This window comes from Anopheles coustani, chromosome 3 (assembly GCF_943734705.1).
Source record: "Anopheles coustani chromosome 3, idAnoCousDA_361_x.2, whole genome shotgun sequence".
In the NCBI taxonomy this organism is placed as follows: domain Eukaryota; kingdom Metazoa; phylum Arthropoda; class Insecta; order Diptera; family Culicidae; genus Anopheles; species Anopheles coustani.
Genome location: NC_071288.1, coordinates 33632329 through 33658044, shown reverse-complemented (window position 1 = coordinate 33658044; position 25716 = coordinate 33632329). Strand labels below are relative to the sequence as shown.

The 25716-nt window shown below is 50.5% G+C and overlaps 5 protein-coding genes across 6 annotated transcripts in view; 1 reads left to right on the top strand and 4 right to left on the bottom strand.

The window, feature by feature from the left end:
* The window catches only part of LOC131271489 (vesicle transport protein GOT1B), a 433296-nt gene that overhangs the window by 73735 nt on the left and 333845 nt on the right, over window positions 1-25716 (bottom strand). The gene's annotated exons all lie outside the window — the stretch shown is intronic.
* The window catches only part of LOC131271470 (adenylosuccinate lyase), a 331885-nt gene that overhangs the window by 281853 nt on the left and 24316 nt on the right, over window positions 1-25716 (bottom strand). The gene's annotated exons all lie outside the window — the stretch shown is intronic.
* Window positions 12-1574, bottom strand: LOC131259716 (L-dopachrome tautomerase yellow-f2-like). Its single transcript, XM_058261292.1, has 4 exons — window positions 1454-1574; window positions 1149-1387; window positions 241-1017; window positions 12-159 (listed from the first exon to the last, which is right to left on the bottom strand). The coding sequence occupies exons 1-4, from the start codon at window positions 1572-1574 to the stop codon at window positions 19-21; spliced, it is 1278 nt and encodes a 425-aa protein (XP_058117275.1). The 3' UTR covers window positions 12-18.
* LOC131259706 (uncharacterized) lies at window positions 4303-8337 on the top strand. The gene is made up of 5 exons (XM_058261280.1): window positions 4303-4365; window positions 4440-4582; window positions 4853-7412; window positions 7503-7606; window positions 7677-8337. The coding sequence occupies exons 1-5, from the start codon at window positions 4303-4305 to the stop codon at window positions 8335-8337; spliced, it is 3531 nt and encodes a 1176-aa protein (XP_058117263.1).
* On the bottom strand, window positions 11543-23661 carry LOC131259685 (uncharacterized). Its single transcript, XM_058261257.1, has 8 exons — window positions 23538-23661; window positions 22678-23455; window positions 21692-22603; window positions 20299-21615; window positions 19247-20219; window positions 14227-18903; window positions 13037-13553; window positions 11543-12952 (listed from the first exon to the last, which is right to left on the bottom strand). Exons 2-8 carry the CDS (start codon window positions 23115-23117, stop codon window positions 12348-12350), a joined length of 9441 nt encoding a protein of 3146 aa, XP_058117240.1. The 5' UTR covers window positions 23118-23455; window positions 23538-23661; the 3' UTR covers window positions 11543-12347.

Sequence of the window (25716 nt, the reverse complement as noted above, 5' to 3'; positions counted from 1 at the left end):
CCTTCGAGGTGCTTAACGTTATTCACAAATCGTGCCGGCGGCCGCTTTGAATGCCGACTGACGCCAGATGCGATAGTTTATATCGGTTGTGTTTAACCGGGAGTAGATCCAGATCGGCAGGCGGTTTGAAATGACCCACAGGGTGCCCTCGGTGTCAATCTGCGAAAGGAAAAGAAAGCAAGAAAGATAAGCCTTTGCGCCAATTCACCCCCCAAGCAATGGGGGAATTGGGGGAATTACCTTCAAATCCGCCGGATAGATCATCTCCTCGTTGTCCAGATGTACGATACCATGGTTGTCCGGAGTGAAGGGACGGTTCGTGTTCCAGCAACCGATCGAATTGCGGTTGACCTCGGCGTAGAACAGCACCCCAGTGGTCGGATCGTACGCGTGGCTCGTGCTCTGCGTATTCGGACCACGCGATCCCAGGTGGAGGAAGGCGCTCGCGTATACCCCATTGCCCAGGCCGGCCAGCGTTTCGTTCTGCAGCACCCGGTTCGAGACGACGATCTCGCTCGTCGACGCCATCGAGTGCAGATAGACGGCCCGCTCGGTGTCACTCTGCTGCCACCGGCCACCGACGGCCACCGAGAAGATGCCATCGCGCCACACGAAGCGACTGCCCGCCACGTTGAAATCGCCGTACCGTGGCTCGAACGAGAAGTAGTTGTGCTCGAACCGCCACATCCGGTTCTCGGTCAGCCCGTACACATACAGCCGTTGCCACTCGTAGTCGGGAATGTACGCGTACGCCCGATCGCAGTCGGTTGCGCTTACGTCCACCTCGATGTTCGGGATGCCGTACCCGAATTCGACCATCTCCGGCGGGATCTCGAACCGTCGCACACTCGACTGGCTGGCCAGATTGATGACCCAGAGGGCGGGCCGTTGTACCTGGCGGGCCGCACCGCCCGGATACTCGAGGTGGCCCGTGTCCACAAACCATAACCGACCGCACCGATCCACCTGGGTACGGTACACGGACACGATTCGCTTCGGATCGGCGGCAAAGTCAGTCTAAACACCGGAAGGACGGAAAACGCGAAGAAAGTATGTGATTGCACCGGGGTCAAAAGTTCAGCACTTGACTGATTATCACGTCACAGCAGTGTTTGCGAGTCGTTCGAGAACGAGGATCGACGTCTTACCCGTAGCGAGTTGGCCAGCAGATTCGGATATGGTTCCAGCGCGGGCCCGCTCACGGACGGATTGCGGGCCAAATCTATCCGGTTCAGCGTAGCAGGAATACCCGTTCGGCGGCGTGGAATGGTAACGTACAGGAATCCCTTATAGTGCGTCACTCCCATCGGTAGATTTCCGTACGCGTTGTATTCATCTCTTGCCTCCGTCGGTACGGTATTCCCCGTGAACATTACGATCTCCGACCCTGCCCGGAAGTAAACCAAATTATGTTCACGATGGACAGTTAAACAAATGGAGATTTGTGACTTACCCGATCGGTTGGCGGTGGACCGCATCTGTGACCACTGGTACACGAGCTGCAGTTTCTCGGCCGTTGCCGGCCCGACGGTAAACAAACCACACACGAGGGCCACCAGCCCCAGCAGCAACATCTTGGCCATTCTTTGTACTTCCGCTGGTTGCGCACTTACTTTCACGTCCGCTGTGGTCGCAGGACTGCTGGGAAGTGTTACGATTGCATCTTTTAAAGGTCACACGTAGACTCCATGCCGGCCTTATCTTGCTCTTAGCCGGCGGAGAAGGTTTACGGCGGTCGTAGCGCTACGAAAATTCGAAAACCCAGTTCGTGACCTTTGAGAGATTATGAAGCTTAAACATACACACGGGCACACCGAGGGGGGAAGATGTAAATAGGCTGGAAAACCCCGACGCATCCGGGGTAATAGCACCGTTCATACCTTGGAATTGCCACCGATTGGAAAGTTTTATGTTGAGAAAAACTATTTCCTTATGCTTATATTTTACGTAGGTAAATTCCACATGATTAGTTTTTATTTACAACAGACAGTTGTTTCAGATGATCTTGAGACGGTCTTGATCAAATATAATCCATCACTGAGGTAAACATCACATTAGGGGGAAAAACATTAAATATACAAAGATAAGGTTTCTTATCGTAACCTACATTTAGTCTAGCTTTAAATACTTATTGTTTTTTGTAGATTCTAGTGTCTACCTTGTTCCATCCAAGGCAGGCTTCATCTACAATTAATTGATTGTAGTTAATTAATTTAAGGAGTACTCTTACAAATTATTGCTCTAATGTTAAAAGGTTAGCAAATTGATTTATTTAATCGAGGATCGCATTTATAAAATCAACCAAAGAAAAATTACCCCTTTTTTCATTTATATTTTCAAACGATTCAAATACAACCCTTCCTATACGCCTTTTTATTTTATCGGGTTCTCTCAGGTTGCCTTAAGCAGTTTGCAAGTAAAATTTAATCGGCCCATTAAATCAACCCATTGATTGAAGCATTTAAATTTTTCCTCGAACGACACCAAGAGGAAAGGGATCATGATTGACCGATAAACTCGTCCCAATATTGTAAGGACTTTGGGTTTTTCCACGAACCCAGGTTAGTGGAAAACGTGCAGCATACTTGTGTTGTATCCTTTTCCAATAAGAGCTTCTTCTGCCTGCTGCTTAGTTGGTAAGATCTCATCTTCATCTTCCTTGTTGGAAGCAGACGTGCCCGAGATGATGTATCTTCTCCACCAATGCGAAGCACGAGTCCAAACCCTCAGAAAAAGACACCATATCGGGTACCTCTTTCGACCCGCAGGCAGCTGGTACGGCTAGCGTGTCCTTTCTCGTCCCGTTTCCGTTTTGTTTCCTTCAACCATCCATTCCATCGTCTGTTTTTGTTATGCTTTTTTTTCTCCTCCATTTTTCTTAACCATCGTAACGTACAGAGATTTTGAGCTGCTTTCCTTTCCCGGCCAACCGTCTCGTGCATGTTTTTGTTTACTCGCCACATAATCCCAGTTGGCGTTGGCGAAACCGGGCGACCGAGAGCTTGCCCGTCGAAGGGAAGGTAGAGAAGAGTGCAAACAACGAAAGGACCGTTTCGAACGAGTGCTTTTAAGCACGCTCCTACACATAGCCAAGGGTGCACCGAAGCAGAGGAACTGGGGAAAACAGAGTGTCGTGGAGCCGGAGAGTGAACCCAAATGCACGCACAGGACCTTCTCGTGTCTCTGATTACATCTGGTCCGCAGCAGGCTGTGTGTTCGTGCGGGTTTAAACTCCAACGTGCGTATCAACGTCGATCAACGAACGAACGACAACAAAGCAAAAAAGAACCGAAAGGATATGGACACATCCTTTGGACCACCGAAAGGATACACACGTGCAGCACCGACGGATTTCGAGGTAGGAAAAAGGAAAGGAAAGCAAAACACATTGAAAGAGAAGATGAAAAAAGGGATCCGATACCCTCGCGCCACACACACATACTGACAACGGTACAGGAGCGGCGTATAGAGAACGGTAACGGGTGTGGGAAGGAAAATGCAAAACACAAAAAGAAAATCAAAACCGTGCGCCCATTTATCTTTGCCTGCGCGGGGGACTCCAGAGCCCGCTAGCTTTGGGTGTTCGGTCCAGTTGCCGAGAAACGGTGCATCTTAACGGTGCCAGGACTGCAGTTCGGATATAGCTATCAGGTTGTAGTGTATAGAGGGCTTTCCGTTGGACGTTAGGAGGAAATAAAATCGCGTGTTGGAAAACTGATATCCGGAGCGCGATTAAAATCTCGCCGAGCGTGCCATAAAGCATGTCGTCAGGTGCTATGATACATTTTAAATCGAACAGAGTAGGCGCCTTTGCATAGTGACATGTTTGTGAACAGTGCTTGTGCATAGTAGCCTCGCGGTTGGTCAGTCGGTCAGTCATTACGCTTCGTCCTTGTAGCCGAGCGGTTGAGCAGAATCGATCAGGGGCAACAGCGAGTGAGTGAGTCAAACTGGCGTGTGTTCTGTGGAAGGTTCTGTGGGCGCAGGTAAAAGGACGACCGGTTGCGAACCCACCAACAGGTCCTTACGCGCAGTCCGGCAACGGTCAAGTGTTTATTTTCCCTTGCGTGTCAGCGCACCGTTCGTGATTGGAAGCCTTTCGGCTCCAGCTTCGTGGATGTAAAATAATTCAAACGAAACAACGTACAACGTGAAGGAAAGAGAAAGAAAGAAAAAAACAAAAAGGCTGGCCTGGAAAGGACGGTATTAACTTTTACCACTCCAGTGGCCTCTAGTCCGTTCGGACGGAATGTTACAGTGTGTACCATCGTCCACTTCAGAACTACTGCCAACGGCCACACGATGGGACTGAATGTGCTGGTCTTTTGCCTAACTTTTTTGGCGGTCCTGAGACTCTCGACGGCGGTAAGTCAATCGTGAACCTATGGCCTTCACTTGTTGAAGACAATTGTACAAAATATTTCGTCAATCGCTCACAGGAAAACCCATCCTTTCGTATCATCGCCCCGGAGTTCATCTGTCACCCGGAACGATCCCGGGGAAATTCGGTCAGCAATACCACGGACAGTATCCAGCGGAACTCGTCGGAACCAGTGGCGAACCCAAGGCAGCTTACGATCGGGTAACGAAACGCATAGATTTATTCATACACAAGAACCCGTACACGAACACTGTTCTGGATGGAGCGCAAAGGCGCATAAATTATCGATTTCTCCGTGTCCTTTCGATGTCATTCCATGCCTTGCTCGGACTGCTGGAACCTCGCGACTAATGCATTACCATTAGACTATTATCAGTAATTTAATTTTGCTATCTTCTTTTTTTAACATGCTATATCGATCCTGTTAAATCGCATGGAAATAAACCGATGGTATTTGATCGATATCGCCAGCTTTCAAACGAAAGGAGGCCAACGATTACACTACCGCGTGACGACGTACTTCAAGCTCCTGGATGGATTCGTCAGCCAGCGGCACACGCTGGGTCTATGGCGGGCCGTGCGCCTTCTGGAGCAGAGAATTCGGCGCGATCGGGACCTGATCGCCGACAGCGGTCAGCTGGCGATGAACACCGACGAGCTGGTCCCGGGTGCCGTGTACGTATTCGGCGTAGTTGGCGTGACGGACGATGGGACGGTGAGCGACGAGCAGAATTTCACCATGACCTACCGCAGTCAAGAGCAGGGCGCATCGTTCGAATCCTTTGACGGTGCGGCGTCCAGCAACGATGATGTGTCGCTGTTGCTGCTTGGTTCCGAAACCGCCTACGCAGATATGGAGTACAGCGTGACGGCACAGCTTATCTTCTGCCGTCGCCGAACGGACTACTTCTTCCGATGGTCTATCGAAGGGTTGGACGAGCCTTCCGTGCATGTCAGCATGGAACGCTCCGAGACGCTTCGGGTACCGGCGGATAGTTTTACTCCCGGTCACACCTACGGTATCCACGTGGAGGTGCACACATCATCCGGCGAACAGGGCATCCTAACGATGACTCGCATGAAGGTGACGATTCTGCAGAGGCAAACAACGTTGGTACTGGTTCCCTCCGAGGCGGTCGTGGGTATCAATCAACCAACTCAGATCAAAGCTCATATAACCGGTGGACGACCAGATCTCGAGACCAAGTGGACGTGTCTCCGTGAAGAGGGTGACACGAAGGAATGTGAAGACATGATGGAAATTGGTGACGCAGCAACCACCGCCACCTTCTTTAAGGTAGGCAATTACTCCATCACGGCATCAACCAGCGGGATCGGAACGGATGTGGCAAGTAACACCCTCCTTTCAGTTAACTCGAAAGTTCTTCCTTCGGTAAGGTTACTGGAGTGGTCCCAATATCCGGCTGTGTCCGGTGCACCCTTTCGAATGCTCGTCAGTGTTTCCGGTCTCGTACCCAAGTGTCAATCCAACTGGACCGTATTGCGTGAGGATGGTTTTGCGTACTTTGACCCCTCGGAGATTCCAGCAGAAGCCGACGTTGAAAAAGGATCGCTGGGGAATTTCTACATACGCGACATTGAAGAGAACTTTCTCTCAGAGCTCGTCGACTACGGCAATGACACGGTGGTAAAGGACATTGTCCTCTCCATACCAGGAGCCGACACTGGTGTGGACCGCTCTTGGAAAGGACTGGAACCGGATGTACGTTACAAATTCCGTCTGGAAACGAAGTGCCCTGAACCAATCGATTATGATCAATCCATCACAGCGCAACAGGAACGAAAGTTGGTCGAAAGCCACTGGACCTTTGTACTGGAAACAAACGGTGCCCCCCAAGCACCAGCGGTCGAAGTGACTCCGGTAGGGAATGGAACAGCGCTGGAAACGGTGTTTCAAATTATTTCTGGTTTAGCGAAGGACTCCAAGCAGGACTACCCGTTGCGATACAGTTTCTGGTATGTTGCGGATGGTGTGGACATAAACGTGGGTTCGTTTTACGAAATTACGTCTGCCGAGACGGTCCTTCCGTACACCAGGAACGGAACCGTCCGCACGTACGTTGTGGTTTGTGATTCCCGGGAGGCATGCACCAAAGCGGATGGTCCAGAGGTGCACATTGTCTTGGGGAAGGAACCTTCGGATGAGGAGATTTCATTTGCTCTCGGGTCCATCGATGGTTTCTTCGACAGACTGAACCTCAGGGAGGCGCTGAAGGTTGCCTTCGAGTTGCTGGTCACTCTGCGCAATCAAAATTCTCCCCGCTACGCTGGCACATACCAACGGTTTGTGGATATCTTCCGGCAAGCGGTAGTTCGGGTCGGGAAAATGTACACTGAAACGACGTTCCTTTCGGAGGCCACGATTCAACAATTTATCATGCAGGCGAAACCCATCCTCGATCTAGAGGAAGCGTCCAACCATGAGCTCTTTCAACAGCTGTTGGAACTTATGGAACCACCGGGCGTGGCAGAGTCGGTCCCTCGCAGACGCAAACGATCAACGGCCCCAGTGCAAGCATCGGCTAGTGTGGCCAAAATCAGCAACAAACTATATCTGATGGAAGGCATGACCGCTTCGAGTAACGTGTCCGTTGCTCGAGAGTCCCGTACGGCGCTGCTGAACTACGTCCATCAGGCGGCCAAGGAGTACTGCATGAGCGTGTCCTATCACGAATACGTTGGACAGTTGATCACGCTGACGGTGAACCGACATCGGAGTTTGTCGGAGGTTAACTTTCAACAGTTTGAAATTACCAACAAGGTTCTGCTTCGCGTTCCCCCTCGCCGGTCCGAATTCAGGGATGCCTTCCCGGAGACGGAATACTTCTGCGTCGGGCGCGTTTACTACGCACGGGATATTTTCGTGGAGCGAGCGGTACACGAGCTGGATTTAGGATTCTACGAAACCTTTCTCCTGTCGATCGAGAAGGGTGGCATGTGGACGCTGATAAGCTGGAGGAGTGATTATTTCCTCTGGTCGCTGGATGGGCGTCAGCTGCCGAACGTTACGGTAAGTTTCCTCGATTACCTCGACCTCGACATGGTTAACTGGTACCATTTTTTACACGATGTTGCTGTCTATCTATTCTTTTTTTCGCAGTGCCAATTGCGAGAGGATGATGTGTGGACTGGAAAACATTGTATAACGACGGAGACACCCACCGATGAAGTCCTATGCAACTGTACCAAGATGGGTTACTTGAGGTAATTAGATTGATCTTTACATATGAGACCTGCAAGATTTATGTCTACACATTTCACTTTCTTTCGGTAGGCTATCTAATGAAACTGAGCCGGAGTTAGATACCTCTTGGTCCACCACAGATATGTTTTCGACGGAAGCAGTTACGACTGCAGAGACTGTGCCAGAATCTACAGCGGCATCCAGAATGGAAAGCACTTCAAATTCGGCAGTTATAGAAACATCATCAACACCAGCAATAACCACAAACCTAGTGCGCACCAGCACGCCGGGTGTTGCAAGCACTACGGAAAGTGACATGGTAACACTTCCCTCTAGAGCTGACGCGTCCACCACCCCTCAGAGCGTCACCGAGCACGTGACCCTTGAGCCACCATCGACAAATGGAACCTCTCTTACCGAGCACGGTCCCAGTCCGTTGCAAGCTGGCGACATTTCCGGCAGTGGAAAGGCACTGGCACCTACCGGCGAACCATTGCATAATCGACCGATGGCAACGTCGTCCATCGCGTACACAATACTGGGGGCCCTCGGTATCAGCACGTTGCTGATGGCGGTGCTAACCGTTGCCTATCGCCGCCGGCGGGTTGTATTGCGCCTGGCAGACGAGCTACACACCGTGCCGAATCGGGCACGAACGCAATCGCCACATGTGAGGTACGCGCGATTTCAGGACGAACACAACATGACCGGCGATAACGTCTCGACCATTTCGGATGTACTAACGATCTAACTGGGAAGTGCGAAATGCTGTTTCTTGCCCATTTCCTCACTTCTCTACTGAATCGGTCTCCGTTTGATGCTTTACCTGTGTGTGTGTGTGTTTGTGTGTGTTTGCTGACCGAGGCGAAGGTCTCATCCACCGCGAGGAAATGGTTCCCCTCATCTATACGCCACCGCGTGAAGGTGCCACTTTTGTGATGTTAGTTTAGTTAGTATATAAAAATGCAATGTCATGATTAAAACACATGTTCGTTCAGTATACAATTTATCAATAAATTTAAAAAATATATATAAAATTTACAATTTTATGTTTAAAAACATGCACCACCCATACGTATGCTCGATATCATATCCTGACGGTCCCAACTATGCACTTGTTTCCTCGCTAAAATCAAAACCAAAATCTACCAGCGTTGGGGTATTCTCATCAAAACTCGACCCCGAATCGGAGAACAGTTCAAATATCGATTCGATTAATGAAAGGATAGCTTTAAGCATTTGCGACAAAATTCCACCGCTTTCACCAAAGTCATCATCAGGCGATAGGTCAGAGGGAGGAAGCGGTGGTAGCATTTCGGGCAGGAAAAAATCCACCCCTGTTGTGCTGCTTCCGGGGGGCTCGGTGACGGCATTTTCAGTCTCAATTCTGCACATGGTACTAGGAGTGACTGTTTTCCGTAACTCAGTGTACCTAATGGTAGATGATCCAACTACCGGCACTGTTACACTAGTGACGCTATGACCATCGAATGTAGTTGATTCTGTGGACGCTTCGTACACTTCATGTGTCGTATCACATAAGAAGCTGTTTCCGTGGGAAGGTCCTTCTGTAACCCGAATGGTTGAGGTTGGGGTATATGCGCTTGTTGTAGTCTTTATAGTCGAAAGTGTAACGTTCAAGGATTGAGAAGTCTGCCACTGTCTGGTCGCTACCGTTGTTGGGCATCGTTCTGTAGACATTAGATCATCGACACTCATAGAGTCGTGGACATTCTGGCTGGATGTCTGGAGTGGCATAGGCGTGGAAAAGGAGTTGGCATGCCGTTGACGTATGCGCGGTGGTATGATGGTGGAAACCGTTGATAACGTTGATGTTCGAACATGAAAAACATCAGACAAATTGCCGGGAACATCCACCGGTAATGAAACTTGACCTTCAATCTCAGACGCTTTTGTAGGAACAGTAGAATTCCTCGAATCTATAACTTGAGATCCATTGAAGCGATCATTGTAAATAGGTGTGGTAGTTTGGGGAGGCATCCTTGTTGTAACTTCATCTACAGAAGGATCCAATGATTTCGGAGGAGTACTGTTGATTATTTCTACACTAGGGACATTTGATGACGACAGCATCATATGGTCATTGTCTGTGGCTAGTTTGCTCGAGATGTAAGCAACATCACTTAGGTAGTTCTTACCATGTGCTTCACGATTTATCTCTACATCCAAAATAGCCATCGTGTCGTTTGCATTAGGATGTGGTTGAATGGACAAAATCTGATTGCTGGATTGTGCTTCTTGAAACGGTGGAAGCAGTATTACCGTATCGTGCGATTCGATGATGGAGGGATTTAAAGTTGTCGTCAGTATCGAAGGCACTTCGGTGGTGCTGGTTATAAGCCCTCCACAAAGCTCACATATGTTAGCGCCGGGTAGGTTTTCACTGCTTCTTACAGTTTCTTCTACACAACAACGGTGCTCCACAACGTTGGCAGACTTCTCTTCGCACCTTTTTCCACTCTGAACACCACTGTCCGTATTTCGTGGTGTTTTCACAAGCCGGGTACCAACATTGTCGTGGTTTCCCACCATCATCGACCTATCACCTGCAAATGGTTCTGGCCAGACAGCAACCGCATCATCCGATTCCATTAGCGAATCGTAGTCCTCATGCCGGTGTTCCGATTTCCACAGTAGCTTCGGACGGTTTTCGTTCGGCAAATGATGTTTTCTTACATGAACTGGTTCCGGTCGCGTTTCCAAAGTGTCACGCCCGGAATCTCGCAGCATTCGCTCGTCCCATTCCCACCGGGTTGGCTCGTACTGGGCAATGTCGAAGCGAAATGGACCTCGTCGCCATACGCGTTGTAGTCGGGGCTTGTGCGTGCACCAGGAGCGTGTCGGTATGATAGCCTGCCTGGACACTATCAAACGCTGAACTAAGAGCGACAGAATCAATAGCTTTCGCACGTTCATGGCTAGGCGGTTGGCGAAGAACTAAAGTGCTGGAAGCGGTGTTTGTCGCACAAATCCACCGTCTATAGCAGTACAACGCGGAACTGCACCTTTCAACACGTTTTTTGGCGAGTTTCTTATCGGTGACGATGCATTCGGTTTTAACAAAACGATATTGGAGCTTTAATCTACTTGCATACCGTGAATTCTGGTTTAATGAAAGTTGAAGTGGTTGGTATTTAAGTAGAATGACCTACTCGAAAATAAAGTTCTTGCGTGATAAAAGATCCCATCTGTTGTCTTTAAGGTGTATGGACAGTAACAGCCGGTTGGTTGGTTGAGTCACTCTCAAGAACTCAATAATTTTTTAAAACCGCCAGTTCTAATACCATAGGCCACAGTACACTAGCAATAAAAGCAGGGATATCAGCAGGGTAGCTAAATGATAGTAGCATATTTTTATCTATTACTCTATGTCCTTAATGAGGAAGTATGACCAAACTGAAATGAACTATACTTTATGTTCGATATAATAATCAACAGAATTTTTCCATTTATTTTTGCGAACAATCATCTGAAGTGGGTAAAGGATAAAGGTATCGTATTAAATGTGCATTTTATAAACTCAGTCTTCGTATAGTCTGTTGAGGAAAAACATGTGCGTTGATGGCTTGATTTTGTCAGTACCGATAATGGATAAACCTACATCCCCCAATCGTGTTCGTCAGGTTACTGACTGTTGGAAGACTTACGGACGCAGACTTTTATGGATGAATGGGGCAGTATAAATAAAATCCTTCGAAATAGTGAAGGGATAATGCGGGGTTCAAGAACAGGGTTGATTATTTAAATGCCCGTAAAGGGAAAGATCTAATAAGCTGTAGCGTACGCACAAAAGCAGTCATAAGAACAAAAAATGTAAAAAAAATTAAACTAAAAAAATCATTATCAAGCAGGTACTTACCATACCCGGAGGCGGTTTCTGTCGATCTTCGGAATGTTTCTTTATAAATGAGCCGCGCAGATGTTCTGATAACGTTTCTTACACTTTCTTGCTGTATTTCGCATCCATGTGTGTGTGTGCCATTTCTATCATTTCGTCAACCCTCGAAAAGTACGGTAGTTCTCCGAATGCGCACTTTATGTCGTGCCCAAAAACCTGGTTGAATGTGTTGTTCTCTTCACTGCCGCTAGGCGCGTTTGACCGATACCGATTCGTCAGCTGGAGAAAATGTTTCCGCATTTCCATGCTGTATAGGAAGCATCTATGTACATGTCATTTGTTTCATTTTTTCGTCATCCGGTTCGCAGCCACCTGGGATGTGTGTAGAAATTATTGAACAAATCGAATTGAACAAAATGCAACACCGTGCCCAATGCGCGCTGGAACAAAACCGAGGCGAGATGAAGCGAGTTTCGATATCTCGCCTCTTGTGTGCTCTCCGCGTCAGACTCTTCGTCTTGGAGGATCGTGGTATATCGCGGGGCCAGCTGCCGCCGTTTTTGTGTTGAAATGCTTACGGTTACACTGACTGCGCGAGCCCAACCAACGGCCTTGGCGGGTAATCGTCGATCCATGAGTCGTCTTCGTGCTTTTCGCTCTTTGAGAGCATCGTGTGGTGTGCAGCGAAGGCGATAGCGAAAAATATTAAAAAAGGAAAAATATTACGCGATGGCAGTCGTCAGTGCGTCATGATCGTACATCGATCAGGACACGTATTTCTGTGTTTGTGTGTATGTGTGTACGTGGGGGTGGTGGCATTATGGCACCAAACTGTTTTGCGCAGTTGCGTCGCACACGTTTTACTTTTCGCTACTGCTTTGTTGATGCGCGATTTTGTTTTTTTACTTATTGCTTATCGATGCCGGACTGGCCCCGCGGGGGTGACCCATGTCCAGACTCGAAGAATCCGAATCCGGAAGTCCGTTCACAAGCGAGCTTGTCGTCGGTGGCGGGTGGTGGAAGCTGAGGGCGGCTGGTGGAGAGCCAGTTAACAGTTCCGTGTAAAGATCGTCGAACGAGTGCGCCTGGCTGCTCAGGGAAGAGGAAATGCCATCGAAGGGTACGGAAACGGACGATGCCGGACTGTCGGCGGTGGCCGGATAGAGAACTGGGCAACCGGAAGCGGACGAGACGGGTGTACCGTTCTGCTGTAACCGATGCTTGGATGAGGGTGTCCCGATCGGTGGTTGTTGCGGCCGTTGCAGATCATCTCCACCGATGCTAACCCCGCCCGGGTTTCCATCCTCCAGCAGTCCATCGGTGCCGGCGGAATACTTGGTGCCAGCTGTTGACAACGCATTCGGTTTGCTACTGCTGCTGTTGGTGCCACAGCTGCTAACCGGTGTGTCGGTCGATGGGTTTAAGAAGTAGTTGTATTGCTTGAGCGCGTCCAGATCCCGCTCGTCCGAATCGACCACCTTCTGTTGCTTCGCACCGAACATGTTATCTAATGAAGTCAAATAAACAAATTAAGCCGTTAGTTTGCGTTTCATTTTCTCTCTTTGCTATCCACCCACTTCTGGAAACTTACCACCATACTCCCCGGGTCGATGATGCTGTTGCTGCTGCTGTTGTATCTGCATCTCCTGCATCTGCTGCTGCAACTGGCCCATTTGGTACTCGCGCAAGAACCGCTTCGCGTCCAGCTCGAGCGAAGGAGCGATTAAATCGGCCGAGCTGACCGGCACACGACTGTCCATGAAATCGTTCAACGAAACGCGGGTGGTACGGGGGCCGGAACCACTGCCTGAGCCTACCGAACCGGAGCCGGGACTTAGATCGGAAAGGAGTACCTGCTGCTGCTGTTGTTGATGGGTTTGCTGGATACTTTCCGGCGGGTATTGTTGCGGCCGGTGGTGATGTTGGGCAGTACTTTGCATCATCTGCTGCAGCGACATGCTGCCCGCGACACTTCCGCCGGCTACCCGATCGGCTCTAGCACCGGCAGAAGGAGACGGTGCCGGTATCCTGGTGATCTCGATATCGTTCGTCAAGCTTTGCGCTTGCTGGCGGAGAAGCTTCGACTCGTTGATACTGTGGATGGTAACCTAAAACGAAATGGTACGGAGTAGGCATATTAATTCAGCATCTACATTTAGGCATGTGCATTGAAGTGTACAAAAACTAGAAAAAGCAATGAAATTTTAACAAGAGGCTTTACTTTTTATCCATTGTAATATAACAGATCATTATGTTGTTTGCATAACAAAATGGACAAAGTTCAGCGATTTTTCAAGTAAAAACGATAACCGCTAGCAACATTCTTTTGAAAGCATCATCGCGAGTAGCATTTATTTTGTGTTTGGAACCAATTTGATATCGATATCATTCAAATTGAGCTTTTTTGCAGGCAAAAGAATAAACCAACTACGTTTGATTATTTGTTCGCACGTCCAACTTTATCGCGGATCAAACGAGTTTGATGTTGTCTGACGTGTTCGCGGAAATTTATTAACTGCCATTTATGAAGAAAGATTGGAAATGCATATAGAATCCTGATTAAGGCCACGGCTCGGCCTGCGGAACCCCAAAGAGCAACATATGCCGAAGCACCAGATAGAGAGCAAACGGCTGAATCATGTCGTTCTTTGGACTTGAAGATTGCTTCAATTGGCCAAACAGGTAAGCAAAAGATTAAAACGGATACAGTGACTCACAACTAACAGCTAGGGGTGGTCGTGTTTGCGACAGTAAACAAAGTTTACTACCATTATTACTCACCTCACTGTTCAATCTTTGACCTGGCTGTAGACTCTGCAGGAACGACAGATCGTCGTACCGGTTCAGCGAACCAATTCCACCCAAGCTGCCACCTTTATAGTACGGGTTCGGAGGTCCGTCGTCGTCACAGCAGTGGTGTGCACCCATCTGACCACGAGCCGCTGCAGCCGCCGCCGCCGCCGCTTCCGGTCCGCCCAGATAGTGGTGCCCATGCGAACGTTCCGAACCGATCGCACTTACACCGGCCGTGCCCGTTGGACCCACCCCGGGACGATAGTAGCCGGACGAGGGGCCCATCATGTTACCGCCGGCGGCGTACCCTCCTCCCATGGTTGGATTCATCAGATCCTGCCCGCCGCCAAGGTTGTACCGATCGTACGACGAATAAACGGACGACCGCTGACCACCAGCAGGACCGCCGCCGATCGTCGAGGTGGGAGGTGGCGTGCTGAAGAGATCGTTGCCGACCCCGGATGGGCCACCATTCGCGTGCTGCCAACCGACGGCCGAGGGAGGAACGCCACCCTGCTGCTGTTGGTACTGTTGGTGTTGCTTTTGCTTCTGCGCGTTCTTCATCTCGCTGCCGATGACGGATTTACACTTCCGTGGTTCCATCCCACCGGCCGGATCCATTCCGCCGTCCAGTGGCGGTGGGGGTGGTGGTGGTGGTGGAGCAAATCGTTGCATATAGCCCGGCGGAATGCCACAGTTGTGGCCGACGACACCGGGCGATACGGCCGCCGTCACGAGCGGTGCGCCCGGGCCCCCCATTCCGGGATGAGCGTTCGAGGCCGACGGAAGGATCCCGTTCTCGACCAGATAGGCCGCGTTGAACGGACGAAAACCGGACGCCTCCGGTGGGGCACCACCGGAAAGGGCGTGATGTAGGGCCGGGTTGCGAATCGTGAACATGCCGTTGTCGTTCTTAAAAATCGTTGCCGGCTGATCGTAGCCTAGTGTTGCCCGGGCACCTTGCACGTCCGGTGGCATCATTCCCGGCGGACCGCCGACACCGGGGCGCATTGGGCCAGCACCACCGCCCATCGGGTGGCCAGCCTGCCCCTGGAACATGGGATTGCGCAGGGTTACTATTTTGCTGCCATCAGGACGGCGCGTTGCCGACATTAGTCCTCCGGGGTGTCCGGCCGCTGTTCCGGGCACACCAGTCACGTCCGGATCCTTCAGTTTGTTCTTGTTGCGCCGCTTGTTGCGCTTCTTGCTAGCCTGCCCGGTCGCGTCCTGGGCGGTAGGTTGTTGTTGCCCAAAGCCTTGCTCCTTGCCCTTCAGCTTTGCCGTGTTCACCATTATGACCGCGTCCTGCCCGGCCATTATGGGTGGGCCACCACCAGCCGCCAGCGGCAGTGACGACATCGGATTTACGACGAACATACCCGGGGGGTTCATCCCGGCGCTTCCACCAACGACACCCGGAATGACTGCCGGCTGCTCGAGCGGGTTCGGTACGATCGGTTTCATCGGTTCGCAGATCTTGCGGATCGAGTCACGCTTGAACTTGAGCGCCTCCGCCTGGGACGCGTCGACCCGCGTCAACGTAATGCCCGGCGGTAGGTTTAACCCTTCCACGCGCACTCCGCGACTCAGCTGATCCATCAGGCTGCTACTACTGGAGCAGCTGGAACTGCCGGAGCCACCATTCCCCGCACCAAAGCCTTGTGTTTGCTGCTGCTGCTGCTGCTGCTGCTGCAATTGCTTTCCCTTCGGCTCCTTACCCTCCTTAGCTGGCTGCTGCTGCTGCTGCTGCTGCTGCTGCTGCTTGCCGCCCTGGGCCTTGGCCTGAATAGCGGACTTCTCTAGCTGCGCTTGCGCCTGCGTTTTCGCCTTCGCTACCTTGGCCGAGTTTTGTAGCAGCTGCGATTGGATCGTGGCCTGCGCCTGCTCGAGCTGGCGTATCATTTGCTTGCGCTGCCGGTTCGACAGCCCCGGGCTGTCCAGCATGGCACTGATTTTCTCCACCATCGACTGAGCGGGCGTAAGTTTCTTCGGGCGCGCTCCTAAATCGTTGCCCTCCGTCGTGCCGGTGGATTTTTCCTTGTCCTTCTCGGCATGGGCAGCCTTCGATTGCACCGTCGGATCCTTCGCGGCGGCTTTCTTTTGTGCCGACTTTTTCTCCTTCTCACCGGTCACCTTCACCTTCGACGAGGACGGGGCACCATTAATCGCGCCATCCGATTTACTCTTCGCGGGCGCGCAACTCGTCGAAGAATCGGTGGACGATTTCTGCTTCCCTTTTCCATCCTTTTGCTGTTCCTCTGGCAGCGGCTTGGAGGGCGGCTTCACTTCCGTCTGCTCCTTTTTGAACGGCACCGGCGGTTGTTCCGGTGGCACCTTTTTCTCTTCCTCCTGCTTCTCCTCTTCTCCTTCTTCCTCCACATCCGATTCGGACTCATCGAGGTTGAGCAACCGGAAGGCGTTGTTATCAAACTCTGGATCGATGAACGTTTTCGTAACCCGCTTGCGACCAACCTTTTCATCCCCCGTCGTGGTCGTGGTCGTAGTCGTCGGGTTGACATTGGCAGTGGTTTGCTTTACCGGTGGTTCCTTCTCCTTTTGCTCCTGCTCCTGCTTGGTTGACGCCGGCTTTTGCTTTTCTTTTTCCTTACTCTTTTCCTTCACTTCAGCAGCGGGCTGTTGCTTGTTGGCTTTGCTCTCTTTGGTCGGTTTCCCCTTGGCCGGTTGCGGGGCCGGCGGTACGGCGTTCGGGACAACATTTTCTTTTGCCTTCGCTTGCAGCGAGTCATGCGATTGGTTCCGTTTCGGTTGTTGCTTGGGTAGTGGTTGGTTGGTCGGTTGCTTTTGTTGCTGTTTGACAGCACCTCCACCTCCACCACCACCACCACTACCCCCAGAAACGATTGAATCCTTACTTTGCTTTCGATTAAGCGTCTTCACAACGTCGGAACCCTTTTTCGATCCCTTCGCCGGTTTGGCTTCCTCCTCGTCGCTGTCCAGCAGGTTCAGCCGGGCCACAATTTCCTCAATCTCATCGATGAGTTTGTCCTTTTTGCGTTCCTTTTTCTTCTTACCCTTAGCGTTCGCTTCACTCGCTGGGGCCGGAGGTGCTGCCTCGGATCGAGCCGTCTCCTTCTTCGCCACCGGTACGTTGCTTGCAGGCGGCGTCTGCTGCTGCTGCTGATCCGGCGACATTTGCAACTGGAACAGATTCTTCTTGACTTTGTTCGCCAGAAGAAGCATTTCCGGGATGCCTTTTTGGTCCGCCTGCAGGTTGTGTATCATCTCGACGCTCTGGCGCAACATTCGGTCGCGCAGGAATTCGGTAGTGGACAGTGGCAGCAACTGCTGCTGCTGCTGCTGTTGTTGCTGTTGTTGTTGGTTAGCACCCTTTTTCTTCGATCGAGACGACCGCTTGCCCAGGTTAGCATCGTCTGGTTCTTCGATCAGCTCAACGTTGTGTTGAACGAGATGTTGATTGTGCTGGCTCAGTTCGGCAAATGGATTGCCCAGCGGCAATTGCTGCTGCTGCTGCTTCGTGCCTTTTTGGTTGACCTGCTTCTTGACATGCTCTACGGTGACCGAGGCGGTTGTGGCTGGTTTCGGCGGCTCTCGAACGGTGTTCCCGTCTTTGGCTGGACCGCGTCGAACGAGCTGCCCGTTAACGAACGTGTACAGCACCTCGTCCTGGTCGGGCGAGTCACCCTTTGCGGTCACCGTTACCTGAGAGGTGGCATGCGGCAACAGAGTCCGTTTGATCGTCACTATCTGCCGCGTGGTACCGGGCGGATCTTCCAGATCGCTTTGTGGTGCCGCCGGTGGTAGTGGAACCTGCTGGTGTCCACGTAACTGAACGTGAGCGTATGCGGCATTGGCCGAGGTCAAATTGGCGTTTGGTGGCGGAGGCATAGGATTATGCTGCTGCTGTGCGGTAGGAATACCTTGCTGTTGTGGCCAGCCGGAACGAGCAGCCCGCGGGACCGGGTCGGTTATAAAGGCATCCAGTTGGAAGGGAAATTCCGGCATGATAGTTCTAATGCTGGCCACCAGCGTTACTATCTCCTGCTCGAGATGGTTCTTCCGCTCACGGAATGCCTTCAGTGCGCCTTGGATTTCGGCCCGTTCGCGCTCGCTTAACCCGGTGCGCTTCTGCAAATGCTCGTGCGCCAGTTGTTCTTCCCGCTTGCAGTCGTGGAACAGTTCCTGCAGCTCGTGCAGCTGGCGGACCATTTTCTGGCCACTCTTCTTAAGCAACTTTTTGGTCGCCTTGTGCTTCTCCGCCGCTACGGCTTCCGCCATCGTCGGCGAGAGCGTTGCCATCAGCGACGGTGACACGGCGGTCACGGACGGTGCCGGGGCAAACGCCGACGACGACGACGACGACGACGGTGGTTGCTTTGAATCCGATCGGGTTGGTTTGCTACCGCCGGGTTTAGTAGCGTCAGCATCTTTACCCATCGCGTCATCTCCCTCGATGTAACGGATGAGATCCTCAATCGATTGCTCGTAGCTCGCGCTTGCCTCCGGTGACACCGATTTGCGCGCCCCTTTGCGAACCGCCTTCTCGGGAACCGTCTTCCGAACGACGTTTGGTGCCTGGGTTTTGCTTTTTGTACCTGCCGTCGCTCCCGATTGATTTTTTCGCTCATTTACGCGCTTTCGAAGGCGTTCGCGTGTTTCGTTCGTCCGTTGATTATGATTGCACTCCTGAAAACGGATGTGGAAGTGAAAGAAAATAAATTAACAACGAATCACAAATCAAATGATATGTTACGGTAATGTTGAGGAAATTTAAATGCAGATGGGAGAGTCTTCCCATTCTTTTACTTTATTAATCCGTTATTCAAAGAATCGTGAATTTTTGGTATTCATGAATCTTTCTTGCAAAGATTGATAAATCTCAACATAGTAGTAAAAAGTCATTCAGATCCATGAATCAGAATCTCAATTACCCAATACTAATAAAAAAAATAGATTTGGAACTCGAATGAATGGTGACACCACACTGGCGGCTCCCAGGTGCTCAGATTTGTAGAGAATCGGTACGTACATTCTGGCCAAACAAGGTGCAATAGTAGCAGACGCAAGTTCCGTCCACCTTGTCCCCTCCTCCAGCTGGTGAAGCGGCAACGGACGAGTTGGCACCGCCACGATGACACGACTTTTTGTGCTCGTCTTTCGAATGGGCCGTGGCTGCCTTCGCCTTAGAGGAACCGGAAGGGACGACACACGGGCAAGGCTTCCCGCAGTGCGTATGGGATGACGCAGCTGGGGTCGCGGTCGGTGGTGTCGGTTTGGAGGCAGCGGAAGCACCCGGTACACGTTGATGTCCACCGCTACTACATTGCGCTCCGTGGGGAGCCGGTTTCGTTAACGCTTTCGTCGGTGTCGGTGCAGCAACAGCAGCAGTTCCGTTACCCACCGGAGCGTTGGGTGGTTTTGACAGAGGCGTCCCGCTACCGCCAGGTGCCACAGATGCTACCGGCGCGTGTTTCGACGGTATTTTATTTGCGGCCAACTTCGCGAAAGCGGACAACTTTGCGGGCGTATTCTGCTGGTCCGACTCTTTGCCCGGTGCTCCCATGCATTTGCCCTCGTTCAGGGAGGATTTCGATGGCGGTGGGGTTGCTGAAACTGTTTGCGCCTTTGGTGGAGGAAGGGGAGGATTCCCTTCTTCCAGACGGGCCTCGGGCGCAGAGGTGGTGCACGCTTGTAGTGCATTGTCCGGGTGGACTCGTTTTGCATCAGACGACGCATTTTCCGGCTGCGTCGAGATACGGGCAGTTTTTTGTACTTCCTGCTCCTTCTTCACAACCTTCGATGACACTTCACCACTGGAAGCAACTCCGGCGGCGGATGGTTTCGGGATGGAATTGGAAACTTTCGAGTCGTGATCCGTTTCACCTTTCGGCGGCTCGACCTTTTCTTTCCCCGGTGTCTCCCCCGCTGGACCGTTGCAAGTATGGGGTTGTTCACTCATCTCCTGCATCAAATTTTGTGCTATATTCCGTTCCTGTAAGTTCCTGGGGTAGTAAAAAAAAAAAAGAAGAAATTAAACATCAATTACTGCAAAACGAACATTATATACCTAATAGTACTTACTTGCTATTGCCTGTTGTGGTGTGACTGCTACTGCTGCCGCTGGCCAATGTCCGCGAATCCACGGCTCCGGGCGTTTCTTGCCTTTTCGCAAGCACTTTAACCGCGCTGATCATACCATCGTACTGACATCGCTTACAACCCTCGCAGGCAAGGATGCTGCTGGCGCTCTCACTCGCCAACGTGTCGCTTGTCGGTGAATCGGCGGCGGCGGCAGCGGCGGCCGCAGCAGCAGCAGCAGCGGCCGCGACGGCAGCCGCTGTAGTATCCGTCGTAAGGCCGACCGAAAGCGACGAACAAGATGACGATGAAGATGATGAGGAGGACGAGGACGACGAAGAGGACGATGAGGCCGAGGACGAGAGGGTCGATGGGCAAGGGGCTAACATGGCGGCAGCATTCGTCTCGAGCCGGGATCGCTGCATCGCTCGTATCTGCAACGTTCGCTGTCGATCGAGCTCGTGCTCCCGTTCTTTCTCATTTTCGCACTCCTTATCGTAGCTCGTCAAATCGATCGTGATGTCGTTGTTCTTCACGACAAAAAACTTGCTAAAATACTGATAGAGCACGGCGCGCGGCGGCACGTGCATCTCGTGCATGAAATACTCGGCCAGTTCCGCCGCCCGGCTGGGTGACATGTCGAAGGATGAGTTCTGCGGCGCCCAAAACATATCGATGCACTGCAACGGGTGCATCTTGTTCTCCACGTCCCCCAGCCACCGGCGGTCGAGGCCCTCGCAGACGTGGCGCACAACGCCGCACGCCTTCATGTTCCAGCTGCCCGCCAACCGGATGCGTAGCTCGTCGCAAACCGGCTTGTACGAGCGGAGCAGCACCCGGGAGTGATTGGGTGGGTACAGCATCGCGACGATGTTGAGCGCCACGATGCACGGTACCTGCTGGCAGGGCTTCGTCTGAAAGGTGCAAAAGCGCGACGGTTCCAGTGTGGCCCACTTGTACTTCTGGCGCCCCGACAGGTGCTTGAACGTTGCCCAGGCAATGTGATACAGCTCATCCGCATCGTCCGCCGCTTTCCATTCCGCTTCAAGTTCGCCGTACCCGGTCTCCATCGCTGTGCCGTTCAGCTTGGCCGCCAACGCTCGCCCATTGAGAAGAAATCCGCCCGACCGTTGGTGCCCGTTTGCCGTCGGCGTACTGCCACCATCGTCACCACCAAACAGATTCAGCGGGCCCTCCTTTTCCAGCAGCGTGTCGTTGGATCTTATGCACATACACATCAAGCATCGCTCGTGTACTTTTTTTTTCGAGCTGGTGGTAAAGAAACCGCCTGCTATGATGCACGTTTGACACTTGCATAGACTAAAAAAAAGAGGCAAACATATACATGCAGGAAATTCGTTGATTTACACAAACCAAACCGGGTACTGCTACTTACATATTGTGCGGATCAAGCGCTAAGTTACAGGTAGAGCATTTCATCAAGTTTGTAAACGTTGTCAGTCGTTCGCTGCTGCCCGGAATCCACTTGGTTTTCAGACAATGCACCACGTACTCCCAGACAAGCTGCCGATCTTCGAGCTCCAGCCACTCGGTTATCGGTCGTCCCGGTTTCCCATGCAGCTCCGTGACGGCGTCGGGTGCGTATCGAGCGTCCCGGATCGACTTCAGCAGTGCGTGTACCGTTTTGATGCGCGCTCGCCGTTCGCTATCCTCCGGCCCTCGATGGTAGTTGTACAGCAGCGACCACACATCGACCCACTCGAGCGAGATCCCGCACATTTCCTTATCGAACTTGAAAAACCGTGCCACCGTCTCTTGGTACTCGCGACCGGACAGCTGCATCATCCGGGCCATACACTCCGGTACGATCTTCTGCACCTCGTAGTAAAAGTACCGCTGGTAGATGCGCTGATTGATCATCTGCCAGTTCAGCCCGAACTTGAAGAGATGCCGCTGCTCCAGCATCTGCAGCAGCGGCGTGACATTGGTCGCCGACTGGCACAGCTTCCGGTACCCGGTCAGAATGTAGTCGAACACGTCCGGCGGACTGTACTCCCTGCCGACGCCCGCTTCCGCGCTCTCGGTGAACAGATTCTCGAACCCGATACAGTACACCTGCACGATGGAGCGTAGCTGCAGACAGAGCAGCTCGAACAGCTGGTGCGGATCGCGCGAGGTCAGCACGTTCGAAAGCATCACAAACGCCATTTCGTTGGACAGCGGCAAATTCGACGCGAGCGACACCTGGTTCATGTTGTTCGTTTTGAAACGTGCATCCGAGAACCACTTGCGCGACGATTTGCTCATTAGCTCCATGTACTGATTGTAAAGTGCATTATCTTCGGATCTGCGGATGGGTTAAATGCAAAAACAGCTTAGTTAGCGAATGGTTGCTATGCCACCGTAAGCAGCAATACTTACTCTGGTATCAAATCGTAGTATTGTTTCATCAGCAGCTGCAATCGGTCCCAGAGCGAGTTGTACTGGCAATCCTCGGCGTACAGCTGCACCACCATTTCTCGGGAATTGTTGCACGAACGACAACAGCACTTGAGCGGAAACAAATTTTCGGCGTGCTGTTGCTGCTGCTGGTCAGGCGTTGGCGTCAGGTCGGAACCATTCTCCGCGACCGGAACGCCATTCTCTTCGTCAACATCAATCACTGTTTTCTGGATAAGCATATCTAACTTCCAGCTGAGACAGTGCAGTTTGCATTTGCCAGTGCGGCCATCTTTTGACGGCGGTTCCTCGATGGCTAGTGTTGAGTCATTGCCGCCGTCCATGGACGATGTTGCTGCGGCAGCCGCTGTTGGTCCTCCACCACCGCCGCTGCCCGCGGTCTCGTGCAGCAAAATTGACATTGCTTGCAAGTTTGTAGTATATGCTCCCAGGTTTGCTTTTGCTTTCTACTCCTTCCGCCCCGGTATTGCGGTTGCCCACCGGGGGTACACGACACAAATGTAGTTTCTCTTCTTTACCCGAAAAAACCCTCCGCCGTAGTCGCACAACACTGGCTTACATTGGAAAACGGTACGCACCTACTACGCCGCGCTGCCGTACACAAACAGGATGTGTATGGAAGGAACGGAACAGGATGTGCCGTCCCTTTCGCTTTGTGTCAATTGCACTGCTACTATACTGTTTGTGTTCCGCTGCTCTGCGGCCCGCTTTCAAGGATGATTGTAGCGCAAAGGTTGATCTGAAAACGAGTAAAACCCCACATCAAGACTCTTTCCGGCAGTACAGCGGCGGCTTTCCCGGGCTCCAACTGTGCCACTTACCGACTATGCTGTATAGCACACACGTCTTTCTTGCGATGAATAAAAATTGTCTTCCGGGGACCGCTGACCCCCGATCGTAAACGCAGTAAACGTGTCGCGCTAACGCGGCCAGCACATATTACACGGTGCAGATTGCTGCAAACGGAAAAATGGTACTGTAATACCACGATCGGCAAACGCACGATTCTCAAAGATTGCCGTCAGAAGGTTTTTGTGAACGTGATATGTGTACTTGTACAGACTGTTCTCAGCACGCAGCTAGAATGAAAGATACGTCCAAAGTATGTATAACACTGAAAAAGGTAGAGCAAAGTAGAGCATTTTGACAGCGACAATCAGTTAACAAGTTTTACCAATAAGAAATTAGTCAATACGCAACAACAAACTTTGAGCTTTGAATTGTTTCTGTTTAATGTTTTTTTACGTTTTTTTTGTTGTCAAACCTACTTTTCGATGATAAGATTATAAATTAGATACCACATTGACGCCATTTTGAGAAAAATAGTACTTCAACAATAAAATTCTACCTCTAAGAGGTCTGTATACGCCTTGAACGTCCGAAATGACAGCTTTTGACAACAATCGGCCATCTTGCCAATACGCAGTTCAAAAGCACGGAAAATTGCGTTGAGACGGTTGAAAGTGAACTTCTCAGTGCAATGCAAAATATAGTGTTCAACATTATTCAACACTCTTCTCAATGATAAAGATTTGGACAACTTGTCAAGAAAAGTTAGCAGAAGTGAAAAATTTCGTATCCTGAGGACGTGTGACTCTAAACAGCTTGCCTTAGTAGCAGTATCGAAAACATCAGAATCCCAGAAAATGGTATGTTTTGAGCTTTATTAGTTTTGTTTTGCTCTAGGGAAACGACTGAACCAGTTCTTTAGCACTTGAGGTTTAATTTAGACAAAAATTAGAACCTTGGTTTTTATTAACTAATCTCTAAAAGACTTGAAATTTGGAGAAGGAGAATACTAATTCATTATTGGAATGTCAGATATATGATATCTTGCTTTTCAGCACAGCATTTGATTCTTTTTATTGCCTTCCGGTTATTGAACAATTTGTTTTTATTCTTGTAAAAACGTTTCGCGCTGTTGTGTTTTCCTTGATTGACTAATTTGGCGTTCTTTCTATCAACCGCACCAAGTAATTTGTGTTCCGACACTCTCGCAAGCTTCTTGCCTATTTCAAAATATTCCTTGTTGATGTATTTTTCTCTTTTCAGAAACAACTTGCCCAGAAAGACCATTCCCGTTTCCATATTTTCATTCATCATTTTCACGAAGACTTACTTAAAGGGGCTACTAGTTAAAACCATTGCAAGCTGGTACAAAGCAAATTCATATCGAAAAACCGTCGGGGATCAACACCAGATTAATGTGACGAAATGGCTTTGGTGAGTAATAACCGCAATCTTTATTTTTATAATAATTAAACAAACTCACATAGTTGTGATTTACAAGATATTCGTTGCAATTGTCTCTGTACTTTGTTCAATTTGATACCCATAATCATTATTCCTCGTTTTGCAATAAGCTTTATTATTCCCCCGTCAAGAGATGAGAGTTTAATTTTAGCTGAATAGTAGAGAACAAGGTTTGAGACTGTATAGTGTTTGAGAAGCGTAGCATTCCAATGATCCTCAGGCAAGAACTTTGTACGTATTAGATGGTGCATATGAGAATGATTAAAATAAAAGCACCTTAGCGAGCTTGCTTATAATGTTTATTCATCTAGAATAATTACATATTGCAGACCTGTAGACACTAGAAACAAGCATAGGTTGTCGCTGGTCCAGGTTGTCTTCACCATTAGAGAATCTGCATCTTGCAATTTTGAACAGAAAGCAGGCGGTTTCTCTTTCAAACCCATTTTTTAATGACAGAATGAAATTCTATAGAGATTTCGTTTCGGTAGTTTCAATTTTTTTATCGACCCGACATATCTTGCACGTTTGGTTGTCATCCATAAATTATAAAGATGGATTGCCAAAGTTCAAAGCTTTACGTTAGAATCTCATTCAGATTCTCTGCTAGCCCACGCACACGTCTCATCGGTAATCTGCTTGAAACCTCTAACCTACGACCGAACATTTCATTTCCACTTTATTAGCGTTACGGTCGCACGATCTTTCCTTTTTTTTACAAAAAAACAGCAGGTGCCCACGTCCATG

What these genes read in the sequence shown, in the direction of transcription:
- LOC131259706 (XM_058261280.1), top strand. Translation starts at nt 4,303, where the DNA reads ATGGGACTGAATGTGCTGGTCTTTTGCCTAACTTTTTTGGCGGTCCTG. An exon ending in TCCTGAGACTCTCGACGGCG is followed by an intron (nt 4,366 to 4,439) that starts GTAAGTCAATCG and finishes AATCGCTCACAG; the next exon opens with GAAAACCCATCCTTTCGTAT. An exon ending in GTCAGCTGCCGAACGTTACG is followed by an intron (nt 7,413 to 7,502) that starts GTAAGTTTCCTC and finishes TTTTTTTCGCAG; the next exon opens with TGCCAATTGCGAGAGGATGA.
- LOC131259685 (XM_058261257.1), bottom strand. Translation starts at nt 23,117, where the DNA reads ATGTCAATTTTGCTGCACGAGACCGCGGGCAGCGGCGGTGGTGGAGGA. An exon ending in GCGCTTGATCCGCACAATAT is followed by an intron (nt 21,616 to 21,691) that starts GTAAGTAGCAGT and finishes TCTTTTTTTTAG; the next exon opens with TCTATGCAAGTGTCAAACGT. An exon ending in GCACCTTGTTTGGCCAGAAT is followed by an intron (nt 18,904 to 19,246) that starts GTACGTACCGAT and finishes ATCCGTTTTCAG; the next exon opens with GAGTGCAATCATAATCAACG.
- LOC131259716 (XM_058261292.1), bottom strand. Translation starts at nt 1,574, where the DNA reads ATGTTGCTGCTGGGGCTGGTGGCCCTCGTGTGTGGTTTGTTTACCGTC. An exon ending in GTCCACCGCCAACCGATCGG is followed by an intron (nt 1,388 to 1,453) that starts GTAAGTCACAAA and finishes ACTTCCGGGCAG; the next exon opens with GGTCGGAGATCGTAATGTTC. An exon ending in TGCTGGCCAACTCGCTACGG is followed by an intron (nt 1,018 to 1,148) that starts GTAAGACGTCGA and finishes TCCGGTGTTTAG; the next exon opens with ACTGACTTTGCCGCCGATCC.